This window comes from Pinus tabuliformis, chromosome X, assembly GCF_031772625.1.
Source record: "Pinus tabuliformis cultivar Carrire ecotype Pingquan chromosome X, CPIR1, whole genome shotgun sequence".
Taxonomy (NCBI): Eukaryota; Viridiplantae; Streptophyta; class Pinopsida; order Pinales; family Pinaceae; genus Pinus; species Pinus tabuliformis.
This window is the reverse complement of record NC_142308.1, coordinates 357,400,428-357,417,599: the sequence shown is the minus strand read 5'-3', so window position 1 is coordinate 357,417,599 and position 17,172 is coordinate 357,400,428. Positions and strand designations below refer to the sequence as shown.

At 40.1% G+C, this 17,172-nt stretch overlaps 1 protein-coding gene across 3 annotated transcripts in view; it reads left to right on the top strand.

Annotated features, from left to right (window-relative positions):
- Positions 1–17,172, top strand: part of LOC149139973 (ankyrin repeat domain-containing protein, chloroplastic-like) — a 217,807-nt gene that overhangs the window by 172,563 nt on the left and 28,072 nt on the right. For 2 of the 3 annotated variants that reach the window (XM_089448137.1, XM_089448136.1), the window contains exons 5-6: positions 2,939–3,037; positions 3,142–3,240. In XM_089448137.1, the coding sequence (XP_089304263.1) occupies positions 2,939–3,037; positions 3,142–3,240 (198 nt within the window). Of the gene's footprint in view, positions 1–2,938; positions 3,038–3,141; positions 3,241–3,368; positions 3,487–17,172 lie in introns of those variants that run through there. The other variant, XM_089448138.1, reaches the window with a different exon arrangement.

Here is a 17,172-nt window from a genome sequence, read left to right as displayed (position 1 = left end):
ATATTTGCTTCCGAGTAGAGAGGTACTACTGCCGAGATTATTCTCTATTGGGTGAGCTGGTTTTGGCACCCAGATTGTATTCAGAAACTGCATAATAATAAAACCCTCAGATCACTGCACCGGTTTTCCCGCATTGGGTTTCCCCAGGGACATTGGTCCAAAAGCAATGGTGTCACTTGTGTGCTTGTTTTGTTTCCTTCAGAAGATGATCTATAATGTGTTGAGCATGTACTTGTATTTATTTTCAGTATTTACATGGTAAATAACTTGTTAATTGATCAGAACAAGTAGGCAGAAATAAATTAGAAAAGTATATGAAGGGTTTCTAACAGATAGACTTAGAAATTCCAATAGATCCCTGGTAATTGTCCAATCAAGGACTCAAACAAAATAACATCACATATATAAAACTTTAAAAGTATTTCATCATCATGAGTTATAAACTTATATGTAGCAAAACAAATAAAACTAGCGGCTATCTATCTGAGTCTAGTGGCCTCTCCCTAGCAGCGTTCTCTCTGTCTTGTTCAGCGATTGCTTCAAGAACTTTTTGTATAACCTCCACACTAGAAACCATACAAGGTATTACATCTGCATCATGTGCAGGGAGTCTAGCCAGATGGTATTTCAATCGCGTAACCCCCCCTGACACCTTGGTCCCACACAATTTGCATGATATATATGCCCAATTTGCCCCATCAACAGCCTCCCCATACTCCCAAAATGGGTCCAAGGCTTTTGGCATATTTGAAATTTGTAGTGAACTAATTCAAACCTAGGACACAAAAAAACAAAAAACTGGCATTAAACCCCCCAACACAAAAAATAATAAGTAATATCCACCTCATTTAAAAAAAATTACTACATTATTTGCATTTTGCAATGTGAATGAAAGATGGCAATAAGAGGGTGCATAGGAAAGTTGAAAAAAAAATGAAGCTTGCTGTCCAAATATGGAGAAAACCCTTGCATTGGCTCATGGGCATGAAAATCATAGCAAATGGAAAAGAAACAAAGAAACAAAATGTTGGTAGGCAAAGAGGCAAGCAAGCATAACCCTAAATCTATGAAAAAATCATTAACATAGGGGTTTTAAGAACATATCTGTTAACGGAAGAAATGAAGTTTGTCTCACTGTTCTTCAATCTTTGATCCACAAAATAATCTTAGTTGGTGGTGATAATTGTTGTTTGATCCTCAATCCCTCCTTGACAACCACCACAAAACTCTTCCCCTTCCTTCTCCAACACTCAGAAACAGAAATGAAGGAAAAAAAACGATTTTCCCTTTTTCTAGACACTTCTTTACATAAAACAAAATTTCTTTTTCTTGTTACATGGGCCCCAATGGGTCTTTTACATCATGACTTTGAGTTTCACTCAATACAAAAATCGTAGAGCACACAATGGGTGCTTTGACCTATTGATCAATGACCCAAGCATGAAACCCATGCTTCAATAAGTCAATTTTCTTTTACAATAAAATTTCTTTTCCTTTCTTTTGACAAGTACAATAATTACATCATGTTATGAAGACCGAAACTAGTTACATTCTTCAACATCACTTCCTCTATATGGAATGGATTCTACACAACATAACCAATCAAATTCATGGCGTCTTCCATTCACACAATGGATCATTAGCTATGATCTCATAAAGTAGAAATTCACAACATGAGCAAACATTATTATTTACTACTGTTATAAACATACAGCCCTACTTGTATCAACAGAAAATTTAAGGTGAGAAAATCATCCTTACTAATAGGTTTGTCTTGCTAGCCATGTTCACCAGTTGCGGCTACAACAAAATCCTCAACATCTTGTAGCTTTCTAGAACATTGTTATAGGTTCCTCTGTTGTGTTGGGCAGCTTCCTTTGCTGTCTTAGGCAACTTCCTTTTGTAATGTACCAAAGCTAGAATATGCTAATAAAACCAACAAAATTTCATGAATTCCCTTTGATGAATTTTGTCAAACACTTAATGGGGAAACGTTTTGTCAAACACTTTGGAGACAAAGTAATAAATTCATGCAACAGAAATATATGTGAGGCAAGACACAAATTTTATTAGCTTGCTTGGAGGGATTACATTGCAAATAACAAATTCTGAACCCGTGATTTAGCTCCAGCAACTAGAAAAACCTAATTGGCCCTTAAGAATAGTGATCTCGGTCCACTTGAAAGAGACTCAGCCCACAAGAACTTGATCTGGCAATTAAGAAACATTTGACCCCTACATTATTGTGGCTGTGTCTAGACTCTATTGATATGGAGGCTCTTCATATCGCATTTGTCCAAGATCAAAGTTTTCTGGGGGATTGTCTGTTAAAAGTGAGAGTACATTTTAGATAAGTTAGACATTATTTGTGGTTAATCTCATAGCTTATTTACAAATATCTGCATCTTAAATCTTCTACCCCAGCATTGGAGTGCTAGCAAACAGACTGACCTCTAAGCATACACTTTGGTTATCACCTTAATGTGGTCAGTTATACACAGGTAGCCATAGTATGACTTAAAGCCTGGAAATTAAATCTGTATTCTTTCCAAAAAGAAAGCAGACATGTGCTTTTTTTTTAGTTTTATACATTGTTGTTGATAGTGATACTTCCCACTGTTAGGTCTGGGTCAAAGAATCTCTTAGAGCTGGGAAAATCTTTCAATTCTATACTTCTTTTCAAGTTTTCATACCAATTTTTCGTATTTGTCATATTAAATCCTGTTTCTGCACATTGATCTGCCTTTCGCCCTTCCTCTATTAAATATCTTGCCCACTGCCTGGGTGCTACTAATGTTGTCCTTTGCCTTGTTGTGTCCTTGGTTTGAACTGCTTTTTATTAGAATGGCCGCTTAATTTGATGTCATCCTTCTATGATACTCTTTTTAGTAAAAAAAAATGTCCCTTCAAATTTAACCTCTTTTTTGGTTGATGACAGGATGGTGCTACGTTAATACATTATGCAGTTGAAGTTGCAGCAATTCAAACAATCAAGCTTTTAATCCTTTACAAAGTAGATATCAACCTTCCCGATAATGTATGTCACTAGCATTCAACCCTCAGATCTTAAAAGCCTACAAATCTAATGGTAAAATTTCAATTTTCAGTTTATATATCTCAATCTTATATTTCCTTTTGCAGTATGGATGGACTCCTCTACATCTTGCTGTGCAAAGTAAGAGAACAGATGTTGTGAGGCTCCTGCTAGTTAAGGGTGCTGATAAGAGTATCCGAAATAAGGCAAGTGGCATGTTGCTCCAATTAAATCACTTTTTTTTCCATTGATATTTCTTATTTTTTATTTTCATGTATAAATGTTTAGTAGTTATCGTTGTTGTTTACATACAAACTGGCTCTTTATTGTGCAGGAGTGTTCTTCATAAATAAATCAGTGAAACTGTTTTAGCTTTCCTTATATTTAGTGGACTGTTAATTTCTCTAACACCAGCCACTGGAAATTTATTAACCTAGTATATTCCTTGCTGTAAATTACTTATTACTGCAGATCTACTGAATAAAGAGCACTGCTGAGATTTTAACACTTAAATAAAAGACACAACAGAAGCAAAATAATACACCAATCTCAAACAAATGCAAACATAAATTTCTGCCCTTAATCTGCTGTCTCATTAAAGTAATCTTCAGCATACAAGGGCTTCCATCCTGGGAAGATAGCCCTTTGAGGAAAAATACAAATAGAGAAAAAACTTGGAGTTATTCCAGCTGATCAAACCTTTTGTAGATCTATCCTTCAATCATGCTCGCTGATCTGGATCCATCTCCCTTGCTGTCCTTGGCATTCTTCCTTGGACCCTGCACACTTGGATGAATTTCCTTCTTCACCCAATCACTGAGATCTCACTATCTCACTATCTTGTGCTCACTAGATGTGTCTTCTCCCGTAGTCTAGCACTGAGATGGTGATGAAAGGATTGTGTTATTAAATATTTCTTCTTCTAACTATAGCAATGCTATACTTACCTTGAGTAAAATGTTCTTGTTGTCGCCTAAGATGTACACCTAAGTGTGGGAAAAGTTTCCAACCCCACAAGGTATAATATTTTTGGTGCAATGCTCAAAGCAGGGGCTGTCACATATTCCCTACTCACTCCGTTTAAGCTCCCTCCCAGACAAGCTAAGGGGGGTAGTCCCCAAAGATGATGATGGAAGGAAAACTTGTTGAAATAACAAGCTCTAGGAGACTAAGGGCAAGACAATTATTATTAATGTAACTTGATTAATTAGAGCAAGTGTAAATATTTATGAGCAATGTGAAGGATAGATTCGATTACGATCAATATGGCATTAAACAAGATGAAATGTGATAGACCAGTGCCTTATAAACAATGCTCAAATAGAAATCAAGATACTTGCAAAAGTAGATTGATATTTCAAGTCACAATAACAACAATGCTGCAAAACAAGCGTTAGTACAAGAAACCAAGAGATGATATAATATTGAAATATGAGCAGAGAAATATAACTTGCAATGGAATTGTACTTCTACTTCAAAAAAGATGCTCAAGTAAGATATGACAACATCAAAGAACAATGAGCAAGAAATTTAAATGGTAAGTACAAGAGCAGTAATGTGATATTGCAAGTGAGATAAAATACTCACAAGTCAACAAGAGCAAGATGAAACATTGATAGATGATGGAATGCAAAACTAATCTATGTGAAATTCAAGAGATCTTGGTTGATTTTAGTTAAATGCGTAAGATATGGTGAATTCTTTCTCTTCAATTGTCAAGACAAGTCTTGGAACAAGGCTGTTGAAAGAAGTGGTGGGGAAGGAGGTTAAGGGCTCATTAACGATACCTACCAAGGACTTCTAACAATTCAAGTGCCTCCGTTCCTACAAGGGATCGTCCATAAGAGAACTGCAAGGTCACTTGTTTTAACCGTTAACCAAGGGTCAAGCCTATTAAATTAAATATGAAGAAAGTTGTCCTAAGATTTCTATTCAACCAAGCTTAAGCTTAGGGGTAGATTTTAAGGATGCGAGCCTAAGACTAATATGCAATGAGATTGTTAGTGCAAATGCTTTGATGAGATACAATTAGAGCAAGATGTTTCAAAGAGTAAGATGCCAACTCACTTATGATAAGCACTTAAGCACAGGATTAACTTATGACAGAGATTAATTCAATGAAACAAAGCATTAGAGAAGAATGCCAATATAAGTGCTTTTAATTTAGAAATTGCTCTTAGGTGAAATTAGTCAATGATTAGATTTAGATATCATTTCACTTATGATATGTCTTAAAGAGTGTTCAAGATCAATAGAGGAAATATAAGTTATAGAGCACAAGTAGTTATTTAATGATGGCAAGTGAGATTGCTACTGAGGTTTGATAGTTAAAGAAGCACAACCCTAATCTAAAACACATGTGAAATTAGAATAACCAACAAAATCTCAATAGCAGTTTGATGAATAGTGAAACAATGCAACAATGCAAGGAGATTAGGTCTAAGATGCACTACCCAAGAAGCTAATTAAGTTAACACAGTAAGCAATAGTGTTATAAGTACATAATCGGACTGGTTGGTTCACACTGGTCCGATTGCTTTGAGGCAAAAACTAGTTCGAACCAGTGACTTGAACCTTTTTTGTCCGGTTCAGTGTGGTAAAGCCACGTAGAACGCATCAAGTGGGACTTGTTTTGCTTATTTTCTTTTAATGTTTGTCTTAGCTGGGCACTAGCCCATAATAGGCGCCTAATATTCAAGCATATGACCCTACTATTGCTATGCATTTCATGGTAATTGACATTCTCCTTTATCTTTAATTTTCATCCTTTTAATTAAATTTTTAACATTACCATGAAATGACAGAGGATGTTTGAGAGTGGTTTTGGCCTCATTGGATTTCATATGGGGAAAGTAGAATTTTAAATCTCACTCAAAATCCAGCGGACTTAACAGTTTTCCAGGATTTCAAGATTGGGGGGATTGCAATGTTACATTGGATTTTCTCATGTACGAGGGTATGGAACTAGTATTTAATCAAGAGAACCAAGTCCTCTATGTACCTTGATGTTAGTGGCATTGGTGTGAGAATTTATGAATCTACACATCAGAAATGCTACTGCAATCACTAGTTTATCATCTCCTACTTGTTAGATTCAACAAGCTATTTAATTATTTAAACAACGATGAAAAACACTATTGCAGACCACACATACATATAGATCATGAACTGAAATAAAATGAGACAATCACACAAGGGACACTGTTATTTTTGGACAATCGTCCCAAGAAAAAACCCAATTCGGGAAAATCGGTGTAGCATATAGAGGGTTTGTATTATTAAGCAGATTTTTGAATACAACTAGGGTGCCAAATCTGGCTCACCCAACAGAGAATAAACCTGGCAGAAGTACCTCTCTTCGGAGACAGATATTTTGGCGAATCCAACAACTAGATGATCAAACCCCACAGATGAACCTGCTGTCCCCAGTGCTGGGCAACGATGGCTGCTCCAAGCTCTGCGCTGGGACTGTGTCACCTCCTCTAGGAGCTGCATCACCCTCTCAATGAGCCTCCCTTGCTCAGAAAGTCGATATGCTGAACTGCTCTCTCTGCCCCATAGAAAACCCCAGCGCTGCCTCTAAGGACCTGCGTCATCCCCTCTGGCTTATGCGTCACCCTCTCTGGAGCTGCGTTGTCTCTCTTGGTGCTGCTCTTCCTCTTTGCTATGTATTCTCGGCCTTGGACTGAAGTCCCTCTACTGAACTGCCCCTCTCTTCGCAACTCAGATCACTAGCTCGATTTTCTTAGCAAACCTCGCCCTAGAAAAACCGAACTCTTTGATCTTTCCTAGTGTATCTCCAACTGACCCTCAAGCCTCCTCTTATAATTTTCCTATTGATGAATCAACGGCCTAGATTAAGTCCCTATTCAACGGCTAAGATTAAAACAGACTTGATCCTCGTCACTTAGAAGTTTCTCACCCATATTCTTATTAATACCCATTAATATTTTTATTTTCCTAAGTTTAGACTTAGGAACCTATTAAAAATATTAACTATTTTAATAATTCCTCATTCAGGTGGAATTTCTCCAAATGATTTTTGGGTTCTGGAGATCTCATGTGTTCTAGCCCCTCCACAAAATTTCGGAGCTAGGGCACATCCGATGCTACCCAAAATCAACAATTGGTTGTTGAACACCTCTATCATGAGCCTACTAAAAAAAATACCCATCACTCAAACAAAATCTTGACTTGACATGCTATGATTTTTCTATCTTATTTTAATGCTTAGAGGGTGATATTGATGGCAAAGATCCCAATATAGGCAATGATTTTGATGATCTGTAGGTATTTGTTGTAGCATTTTTTTTTTGGATGCTAGAGGCCATGTGGAGCTTGTTTGCTAATGTATTTTCTGTTTAGAGATGGATTGTAGTCGGTGCTATTTTGGTTATGTGCACCCTTACATGCTATATAGATGAGAAATTTTGCTTATTTGTGTATAATGGTTTGGATTCATATGGATGCACATGAATATATATGTTTTTGTTTAAAATTTGAATATTTTATATGTTTTTGGTTGACCGGTTTTTTTACCGGTTACCGTATGGTTCTGACTGGTTCCTAGGCCCTGGCCTGGGGGGTATACCAGTTCAATGACCGGTTTATTAGTTTTTGGTAGAATCAGAAGTGCTATAGCCTTGAAAATTGGTGGAGAGGCTAAGGCACATGAGTTCTAAAGAACCCAAAAACCGTTTGGTGAAATTCCACCCGGATTGTATTTTATTAAAATAATTAATATTTTTAATGGGGTTCCTAAGTCTAAACTTGGGAGAATTAAAATATTAATGGGTATTAATCAGAATATGGGTGAGAATGATCTAGAAGGTGGATCAAGTCAAGTTTTAATCTTAGCCGTTGATTAGAGACTTAATCTTGGCCGTTGAAGTCTCAATAAAAAAAGTATAAGGAGGCTTGGGGTTCAGTTAGAGACACACAAAGAGATTGAGGAAATCGATTTTATGAGGTGAGAAGTTCTCAGGAGGAAAATCGATTGGGGAGATCTTGCAGCAGAGGAGCAGTGAGAATCTGGGAGGACTTTTCGGAAAGTACAAGGCAGAGAGAGGACAGAGGACGTCCAGAGGAGGGCTGACGCTGGCCTACGCAGTGTTGACGCAGGGGAAGTCAAGTTTTTGCAGTGGGAATTCGAAGTTCTGTTGCCAGAAGGCAGGGTGAATCTGGGAGGCAGGAAAGTCGATTTCTCAGCCAACAGAAGATCCAGAGAAGAGAGGCAGCGTAATATCCAGGAGGGGTGACACTGAAGCTGCTCAGGGTGACAGTTTGACGCAGAGGCCATCAGAAGGTGATGCAGAGCCTCCAGAGCTGATGGATCAATCACTGATTCTCTAGTGACAGGGTGAGATCATTTCACCAGCCTTTTGTCCAGTATTTTCTCTATAAAGGATTGCTAGTTGAGCATCCTGGTTTTTTATTCAGAATTTTCTCTTGCATAATAGAAAACCCTCAGAGTTGCTGCATTGGTTTTCCCGCATTGGGTTTTTCCGAGGATTATTGTGTTCAAAATCACTGTCCTGTGTATCTTGTTCTTTGCTCAGTTTCCTTGTTTCATGTAATCAAATTTAAGTAGTGTAGGCTACAAAAGTAATTTGCTTCAGTATTCAGAAGAATAACTTGATGAATGTATATTAAAATCAAGTAGGTGAAGTAGATTCATATTTTCTACTGTAGGGGTTCCTTGAGGATTAGGAATTTTCACATGGTATCGAAGCATTGATTTTGAAACTGGAAGAGGAGATCTAGCGCTAAGCAGAGAGGTCAAAAGCTGCACTTGGTAGCAATTCGAATCCCCTTGAAGGGATTGCGTAGTCCTTGTCGGGAAGCAGAGATTCCGAGGAAATCTGTCTATGAGAGAGTCGATATAGAGGTAGGATTTTATAATTGTGAGCTTGCAGAGGTAGAGGGAGTGACGTAGAGCCTCAGCCCAGTGATTGAAGGGCACAGTTTTTGCCGAGGCAGAAATCTGTCGGAAAAGAGCGAAGACACATAGAAGGGGATTTTTCTCCTCAAAGAACTTTTTGCCAAAAAAAAGTTCGAATTTCTCACTTGCAGAGCAGCTGAGCAGTGACTAGAGGAGTTAGTTCGACAGTTGGGTGAGATGGAATCGCATGGGCTTAGAGATCAGGACATGTTGGAAGGAGCTTCCAACTATGTCATATGGAAGACCAGAATCTTAGCTGTTCTGGAGGAGTACGATCTCGAAGCCTACGCCAAACGTATTGTAGCTGTTCTTGCTGACAATGATCATAGGAAGAAGTACAAGGCCGAGTAGGGGAAGGCGAAGAGGCTCATTCTCGATGGAGTTCGAGATCATGTGGTCTCACACTTGTAGGGCAAGCATACAACCCAAGAGATGTGGGAAGCCTTGTCTTCTCTGTATGAAGGCTCTTTCGAACAACGGAAGAAGTACCAAGAAAAGAAGTTGCAGCGGACATTGATGCAGAAGGGAGAAGGAGTTACCACTTATCTTCAACGTCTTCAGGACACCAAAGATTAGCTCGCTGCAGTGGGGTCTACTCCTCAGTCTACTGCGATGGTAAGGATAGCCCTGAATGGAGTCTCGAATGAATGGAAAGTCTTCATCCAAAGCATATTGGGTAGGGAAAGACTACCTTCATGGGAGATGTGGGCAACCCTTCAACAGGAGGAATTAAGGAGGGACCTAGTAAAGGTCAGCCTCAATGGTAGCAGTGGGAGTGGCACGAAGACCAAGGAGGAGTTGGAGAATGCAGCTCTAGCATCAAAGGGACCACAAAAGCATAAGAAAGAAGGACATTTCAAAGGTGAAATGTTTCAGTTGTGGTGAGATGGGCCACTTTGCATCCCAATGTCCTTTGAAGCAAAAGGATATGGACGAGAAACATGATCCTAAGGCTGCTCCAGCAAAGATCAACGAAGAGGAGTTTGCCATGAGTGCCCACACATCTCTAGGAAGGAAATGGGGCAATATTGAGATGTAGTTGGGAGGAATACATGTGGGTAGGATCCTTGAGGAGTCCACCTCTTGGATCAATTCCTTGTTGCGGGATCTCGAGATTCAGCAGTAGCGAGATGGACTTAGTGTCAGATGATGTAGTGGAGTTTTTGGAGGATAGAATTTGTAGCCTAAGACCAGGACTAATCAGCGCAGGGCAAGGTTGGCAGTAGTGCAGAAGTAAGCAGCAACGCAGAAGATTCAGAGGGTCAGAGACTAGAGCAGTCAGATTCCAACATTCATGGTATTATGCTGAACACAATTTAGCTAATTTTGGATGTTTTTCAGTTGCTTCTCTCAGCAACTGAGTTGTAGTACAAATGCAATGTTAGCAGTGGCAATGCTAGCAGCATAGTAGATGCAACATTTGAGAGGTAGTTGTAGTACATGTTGTCAGTCACTGCATTGTGGGTTTCAAATGGTCAAAGTTGCCTAAGAGCAGTGAAATTTGGAGGCCCTTTCTCAAGCCACAAAAGATCTTAGAGTTGAATTAGACCCTCCCCATTGCGTAGTGCTCAGAAAGAACTTTCTAGCGGTATATGGAAGTCCTAAAATGGACTCTTGAGCAAACGATAAAGCATTTTGAAGGTCTACCTTGGAAAAGCCCAACAAACCAAAAATGACTAAGTATGGAGGGCAAATCGCAATCGGAGGTCTGGGGGGCCGATTGAAATCGCAAATTGGCTATCAGCGGAGGTCAGCAGGCAAGGAACACTAGCGGAATGAAAAGTGGCGATTTGCCGATCGCCGATATCGCATATCGACAGTTGGTGGGTCCAGGCAGAGCATTTATCGCAATCGGCCATCGACAGGATCCTTGGGGCACACAACTAAGGTTATTGACATGTCGTAGTCTCGAACGTCGATATCGCATCTCGCATCCCGCATCCCTCAGGTCCCCCGCATCCTGCAAATCCAATAGTCCTGCAGTCACAACATACTCCAAAGCATGTGGGGGCCGATTTGCGATATATTGTTGCACCGCTAGGGAAGGGCCAGAAAGAGTTAACAAAGAAAATCATGGAAAAACCAAGGGCCAGGCCTCCCCTTTCTCTCTCCTCTAGGGGGCATCGACGATTGATGGGGTTTCAACTTAAAAGGACCTGCAAACCGCCGATATTGCGATAAAGTGGTGCATCGCCGGGGGGCCGAGAAAACCAAGTACAAAGGAAAAGCATGAAAAAACAGGGCAGGCAAGCCTTTTTCTCTCTCCTGCAGGGGGCCATGTGGTGACCTCTGATGGGTCCTTAAAGCAGACATGGCAGTTGATGTCACCAAGGATGTGGCAGTATGGATGACAAGTGGTAGTACGGAGGACACGTGGCAGTATGGATGTTGACGTGGCAAGCGGACACGTGTCACTCGGTTTCAGCGTTTTCAGGTTCCTATGGGGCCATTTCTAGGTGACATGTGTCACCACTCATAGGGTGACACGTGGCAAAGATGACGTCATCCTACATATCGACAATCGCAACTGCTTAGCGGAAAAACTTAAGGGAAAGTGTATTCAGTGTCGGATGCAGGATTGTGATTGCGATAAGAAAAAGGCCCCCCCTGATGCTATGTTCCATAGGTTGTATTTCATAAGGTTTTTGCATCTGGGATATCGACTGATGCGGTGTAAGGGGTTACTAAAGGTTTTTCAAGTAACAAAGGAAAAAGTCCCCGCGCGACGATTGAAAGCCTTAGCACCCAAAGGACTAAGTGCTCGGTTCAAGCCCTCGATCACATAAAAGAAGAAGCAGAAGGGGGTTGTATTCCCAAGGGCGTAAAGGGCAGTCAGGCTCGCCTGTTTCACGGTGTTCTTGTGTTAAAAGGCCAGCGTTTGAAAGGCTCCTGGGTACTCCATGAAACACGACACTAGACTTTTCAGGGCACCGATATTATCTAATAGAAAGTTAAAGGGGCGTATGAGTTGGCAGTTGTTTCAGAGGCTGTTAAACACTGAGAGTGACCTGAACCGACCGAGAGAGGATTAACCATGACTTAGAAGGAACACGCCAGGACCAAAGGCCAACAAAGAAGAGTGGCATGAAGATATATCCAGAAACCATCATTTCAGTTCCGATGGATTAATTCTGTTTTGTTGTTTTGATCATTGTATTGTTATTCTGTTTTGCTTTCAACAAAGGAATCTCTTTGCTGTAATAGTTAGAGGATTTACACTGAGAGAACCATTCATACAGACAGCTGTAAATTTCCACCTGAAGATATTTCTATAACTGATTTTCTTACCCTCCCTTTCATTATAAAAGGGAGGAAGAAACATTGAAGAAAGGTTCTAAATTCTAGGAAAAAAATGTATGTGCTTTTGAAGTTGTATGGATTCTAGATCTACATCTTTCTTAATATGAACGAAACAATGGTGATTCCCATGTTCGAGTATTATAGTATGTTGTTTCTTTGTTAAACTTCCATTATGTTCGCACTTCCTCTCTGATTTCAAGCAATTGTAGCTGCCATAAATATCTCTTATATTCTTATAGATTCATTGGTGTTAACTAGTTAATACATATGCCTGTATGCAAGTCTGAGATTATATCTTTAAATGTGCACTTCTTGAAATCATAGCATTCACTTTTCTTACATCTACCTACCTATCTTTAGCTCAAATAAGTATAGAACTCTTGATGTTTCAAGCTCTATGTGATGAGTTATTATTCTCTTTCTCTTTTTTCATTATTCTGCAAAATTTGATTAAACTGTAAGTCCTTGATTACTCGACCTCCACTTGTTTTTGCCTTATTCTTGTGAATTGTATATGTGAAAGGATACCATAAATACATGGCTTATATCCTTGGATGAAGGAACCAACCCATGCTGTTATGTGTATATTTGTATATTTGTAATTACTATGTGTAGAAGATGCATATGATGCCTTCGATTTCTTGAGGATCATATGAGATACATAGAATTTAGATGTGCCCAGGCACTGGTCTTGTAAGCAATCCAAGGCTGTCTCTGGAAGAGACAACAGTATAAATGCAATAGTGGCAGTGGCAGTGGCATGGGTGGCATTGGATGTGCTCTAAGTCTCAAAATTTGTAGGGAGGCTTAGACACATGTATTCTTCAATATCCGGAAATCGTTTTGGGAAATTCCACCTGGAGAAAGTTTTATTAAAATAATTAACTAATTATAATGGGACCCTAAGTCTAAACTTAGGAAATTAAAATAATTAATGGGTATTAATCTAAACTATGGGTGTAACTTCTAGAAGAAGACGAGGATCAAGCCAAAATGATCTAAGCCATTGATTAGAAGTTAATCTAGGCCGTTGGTTGTCCAACAGAAAGATATAAGAAGAGGCTTGAGGGGCACTTGGAAAACACATAGAGGGGAGATCAAAAGTTCGATTTTTTAAAGCAGAGCAGCTGCTGGAGAGATTTTCAATAGTGATCTTTTGCAGTGAGGGGTAGGGATAACATCCGAAGGGAAATCTTTCCCGGTCGGAGAATACTCATTGGAGAAGAGAGAGAGAGAGAGATCCAGCAGAGGCAGCGCAAAGCCAAAGAGAATGACAAAGAGCCAATGCAGAGGCAGCGTAAGTTGACGGAGAGGTAGCGCAGAGCCTTGAGGAAGTCTGAAAATTTGTTGAGGAGAGCGATTTTTGTAGCTGGAAGCCGGGGTGTGAGACCGGGAGAGCAGAAGTCAGAATCTCAGAGGCAGATCGATCAGTCGGGAGGAGTGATGCAGTCCCTAGAGGGTGTGACGCTGGGCTCATGCAGTGACTACGCAGAGGCAGCCAAGGGCAGTTCATTCAATGGCTGGATCAACCAAGATTTCTAGTGATAGTGTGAGGTAACCTCACTTATCTCTTTGTCAGTGATATTCTCTGTAACTAGATTGTCGGGAAGGCATCCAAAGATTGTATTAAAAAATTACTACTGCTTAATAATAAAACCCTCAGAGCTGTTGCACCGGTTTTTCCGCATTGGGTTTTTACGGGGACATTTGTCCAAAAATAACTGTGTAGACATGTGGTATTTCTTTCTTGTTTCCGCATTTATTTAAATGGTGAAGGCTGCAGTGTATTCGTTTCAGTGTTTACTGTAGGAAATAGTAAATAATTTTGTTCAGTAATTAACAAATAGGAGAAACGTAATCAGTCGCTACAGTAGGAATTTGGGCATCCAAATTTTCATAGGCTCACTTTGGGATAAGTCGGCTTATTATGAGGCAACAACCACTATAAATAGACAACTCTGCCTATTTTAGAAGACAAAATTTTTGGACATCTCATCTTTGAAATTCGGTTGAAGTTTGAAGAAAAGAAGTGCGAGAATCATCCAAAAGAGAGTCTCACAACCACTGAGAAGAAGGAAGGGAGAATGAAGGTACTACAAGTCTGTTTTCAGCAGTGTGGAAAAAGTTGGGAAAAAATCGGGATTAAATCCCCAAAATGCGATTTTTTTCGCTGGCTGATTAAATCGGCCGATTTTTTGCCAATTTTTTCCCAGTTGAAAAAGTCGGGATTAAATCGAAAAAGTCAGGATTAAATTGGGACTATTTCCAAAAAATCGTGAATGAGGTAGTTTCTTTAACAATTTTTATTTTTTTTTGAAAAAAATGGGATTTTATTGAAAAAGTCTGGATTTTTAAAAAAATGAATATTTTTTTATTTTTTTAAATTTTGCCGACTTTTTTAAAAAACTCCCGACTTTAACAACTTTTTCAACTTCTGGACCCTTGCCGATTTAATCCCGACTTCGACTTTTTCCACATTGGTTTTTAGGACTAGTTTGCAGACACACGTGCGAAGGTGAGAAGGATCTTCTGTTGCAAGAAAGGTCGAAAATATTGTAGACCTTCAGGGCAACCGAATTAAGGAAAAAGGTCAGAAGTGTGGTGCTAAAACAAAGCACTGAAAATATGAATTTATAGTCGAAGTATAGAGAGGACAAGCAACTGAATCAAGTTTTGACTTGGGTACAAAAAAGAAGCAGTGAAAGGGAATTTGTGTCTTGGTCTTGGAGCGGAAAATAGGTCAAAAGTCTTGGTACTGATCTTGGTATACATCCACTGGAATTTCTATATCAAGAAGAATTTGTTCGGGTTTTCCTCTCAAAGAGTGAGAGGTTTTGGCCCTAGCTAATGGCTATATTTTGTTGATTTTTGGTAGCATTGGATGTGCTTTAGCCACGAAATTTGTTGGAGAGGCTAAGGCACATGAGATCTCCAAGACCCAGAAATTGTTTGGAGAAATTCCACCCGGATGAAGACATATTAAAATAATTAATATTTTTAATGAGTTCCTAAGTCTAAACTTAGGAAAATTAAAATATTAATGTGTATTAATATCACGGGGTGAGAAAGTTCTAAGTGACGAGGATCAAGCTAGTTCTAATCTTAGCCATTGATTAGGGACTTAATCTCGGCTGTTGAATTGTCAACAGGAAAAGTATAAGAGGAGGCTTGAGGGTTAGTTGGAGACACACCAAGAGAGATCTGTTAGTTTGATTTTCTGGGGCGAGGTTCGCTGAGGAAATCGAGCAAGTGATCAGCTGCAGTGAGGGGCAGTTCAACAAGGGATTTTCATCCAAGGTTGAAGAATACATAGCAGAGAGGCATCACAGTGCCGAAGATACAACGCAGAGTCTGGGAGGGCTAACACAGAGGCAGCAAGGGCTAACGCAGAGGACGCAGAAAGCCGCATAGGCTGAAGCAGAAGCTGCAAAGGATGACACAACCAACGCAGAGGGTTGTAGAGGTTGACACTGGGTGAAGAGGCTGTGTTGAGGAGGTTATGTGGGGCAGATTGAGCGCAGATCATCCAGGAAAGGGTGACGCAGTTCCAGAGTATTGGTTGGAGCCACTTTCGCTGTCCAGCAGAGGGAACAATGGAAGTCACTATGGGGTTGATCATCCGGCTGCTGATTTGCCAGAATATCTGTCTCCGGATAGAGGTACTACTGCTGAGGATATTCTCTGTTGGATGAGCCATTTCTGGCACCCTAGTTGTATTCAGAAATCTTTTTATTAATAAAAAACCCTCTATATGCTGCGTCAGTTTTCCCGAATTGGGTTTTTCCGGGGACGATTGTCCAAAAATAATGGTGTCCCTTATGGTGTCTCAGTTTATTTCAGTTGTTGATTTGTATATTTGTGAAGGCTGCAATTGCGTTTACTTCGATGTTTATGTTATTAAATAACTTGTTAATGTAAAGAACAAGTAGGAGATAGTAAACCGGATATTGGAGTAGGGGTTTTTGATGTGTTAAATTCAGGAATTTCAACATGGTATCAGAGCGATTACAGATCAAAGGCGATTGAAGACACCAACCGAGAAAATCTGAGAATTTGCAGCAGAGAAGTAGCTATCCTGAGAGACAACACTGTTCTAGAGCCAGAGACGCAGAAGGAGGAGTGACACAGTGCAAAGAAGGTGATGCAGAGGCTCACGCAGTGCCTGCATCAACACTCTGATCTAGGTAAAGGTGATGCAGCAGTTGGGAGGAGCCCACGCAGTCGTTGTGTCAGCGATACAAGCTAGCGCAGAGGCAGAGGGGAGCAGATCAGGCCTTTGCAGTGCCAAGTCATGTTTCTCAGCCAGGAAGGATTGACGCAGTGGCCAAGAGGAGCTGATCCAACTCTCACTGTGACTACGTAGAGTGAGAAGGGCTCAGACTCTTTAGTTCCAGGGGCTAAGGGAGCTAAACAGATTTTGATTTGTGGTGCTAGTGGGACGCTGTTTCTGTGAGTGCGTAACAGTGTCTAAGGAGACTGAACCAAGGTAGAGGGAAGCAATAACTCGATAGATTTCTAGCCAAGAAATCTAGACTCGGGTTGCAGCGGCAAAGGAGTATTGAAGAGGAGTGATTCAATAGTTGGACGGAGGATTTCTGAGAGGGAAATCAAGACTCAGAGGGAGTCTAGAGAAGAGGAGTAGAGATGACAGTAAATAGATTGAGGGATCGGGGAAGATTGGACGAAGCTTCCAATTTTGTCATCTGGAAGGCCAAGATCCTGGCAATCCTAGATAAACATCGCATCAAGGACTATGTCTTGAAAACCGTAGCTGTCCCAGTTGACCCTAATGCAAATGAGAAGTATGAGGAGGCGGAGGCGAAGGTGAAATGCATGATCCTAGGTGGGGTCAAAGATCATGTCATACCAAATATTGCTGAGAAGAACACAGCAAGGG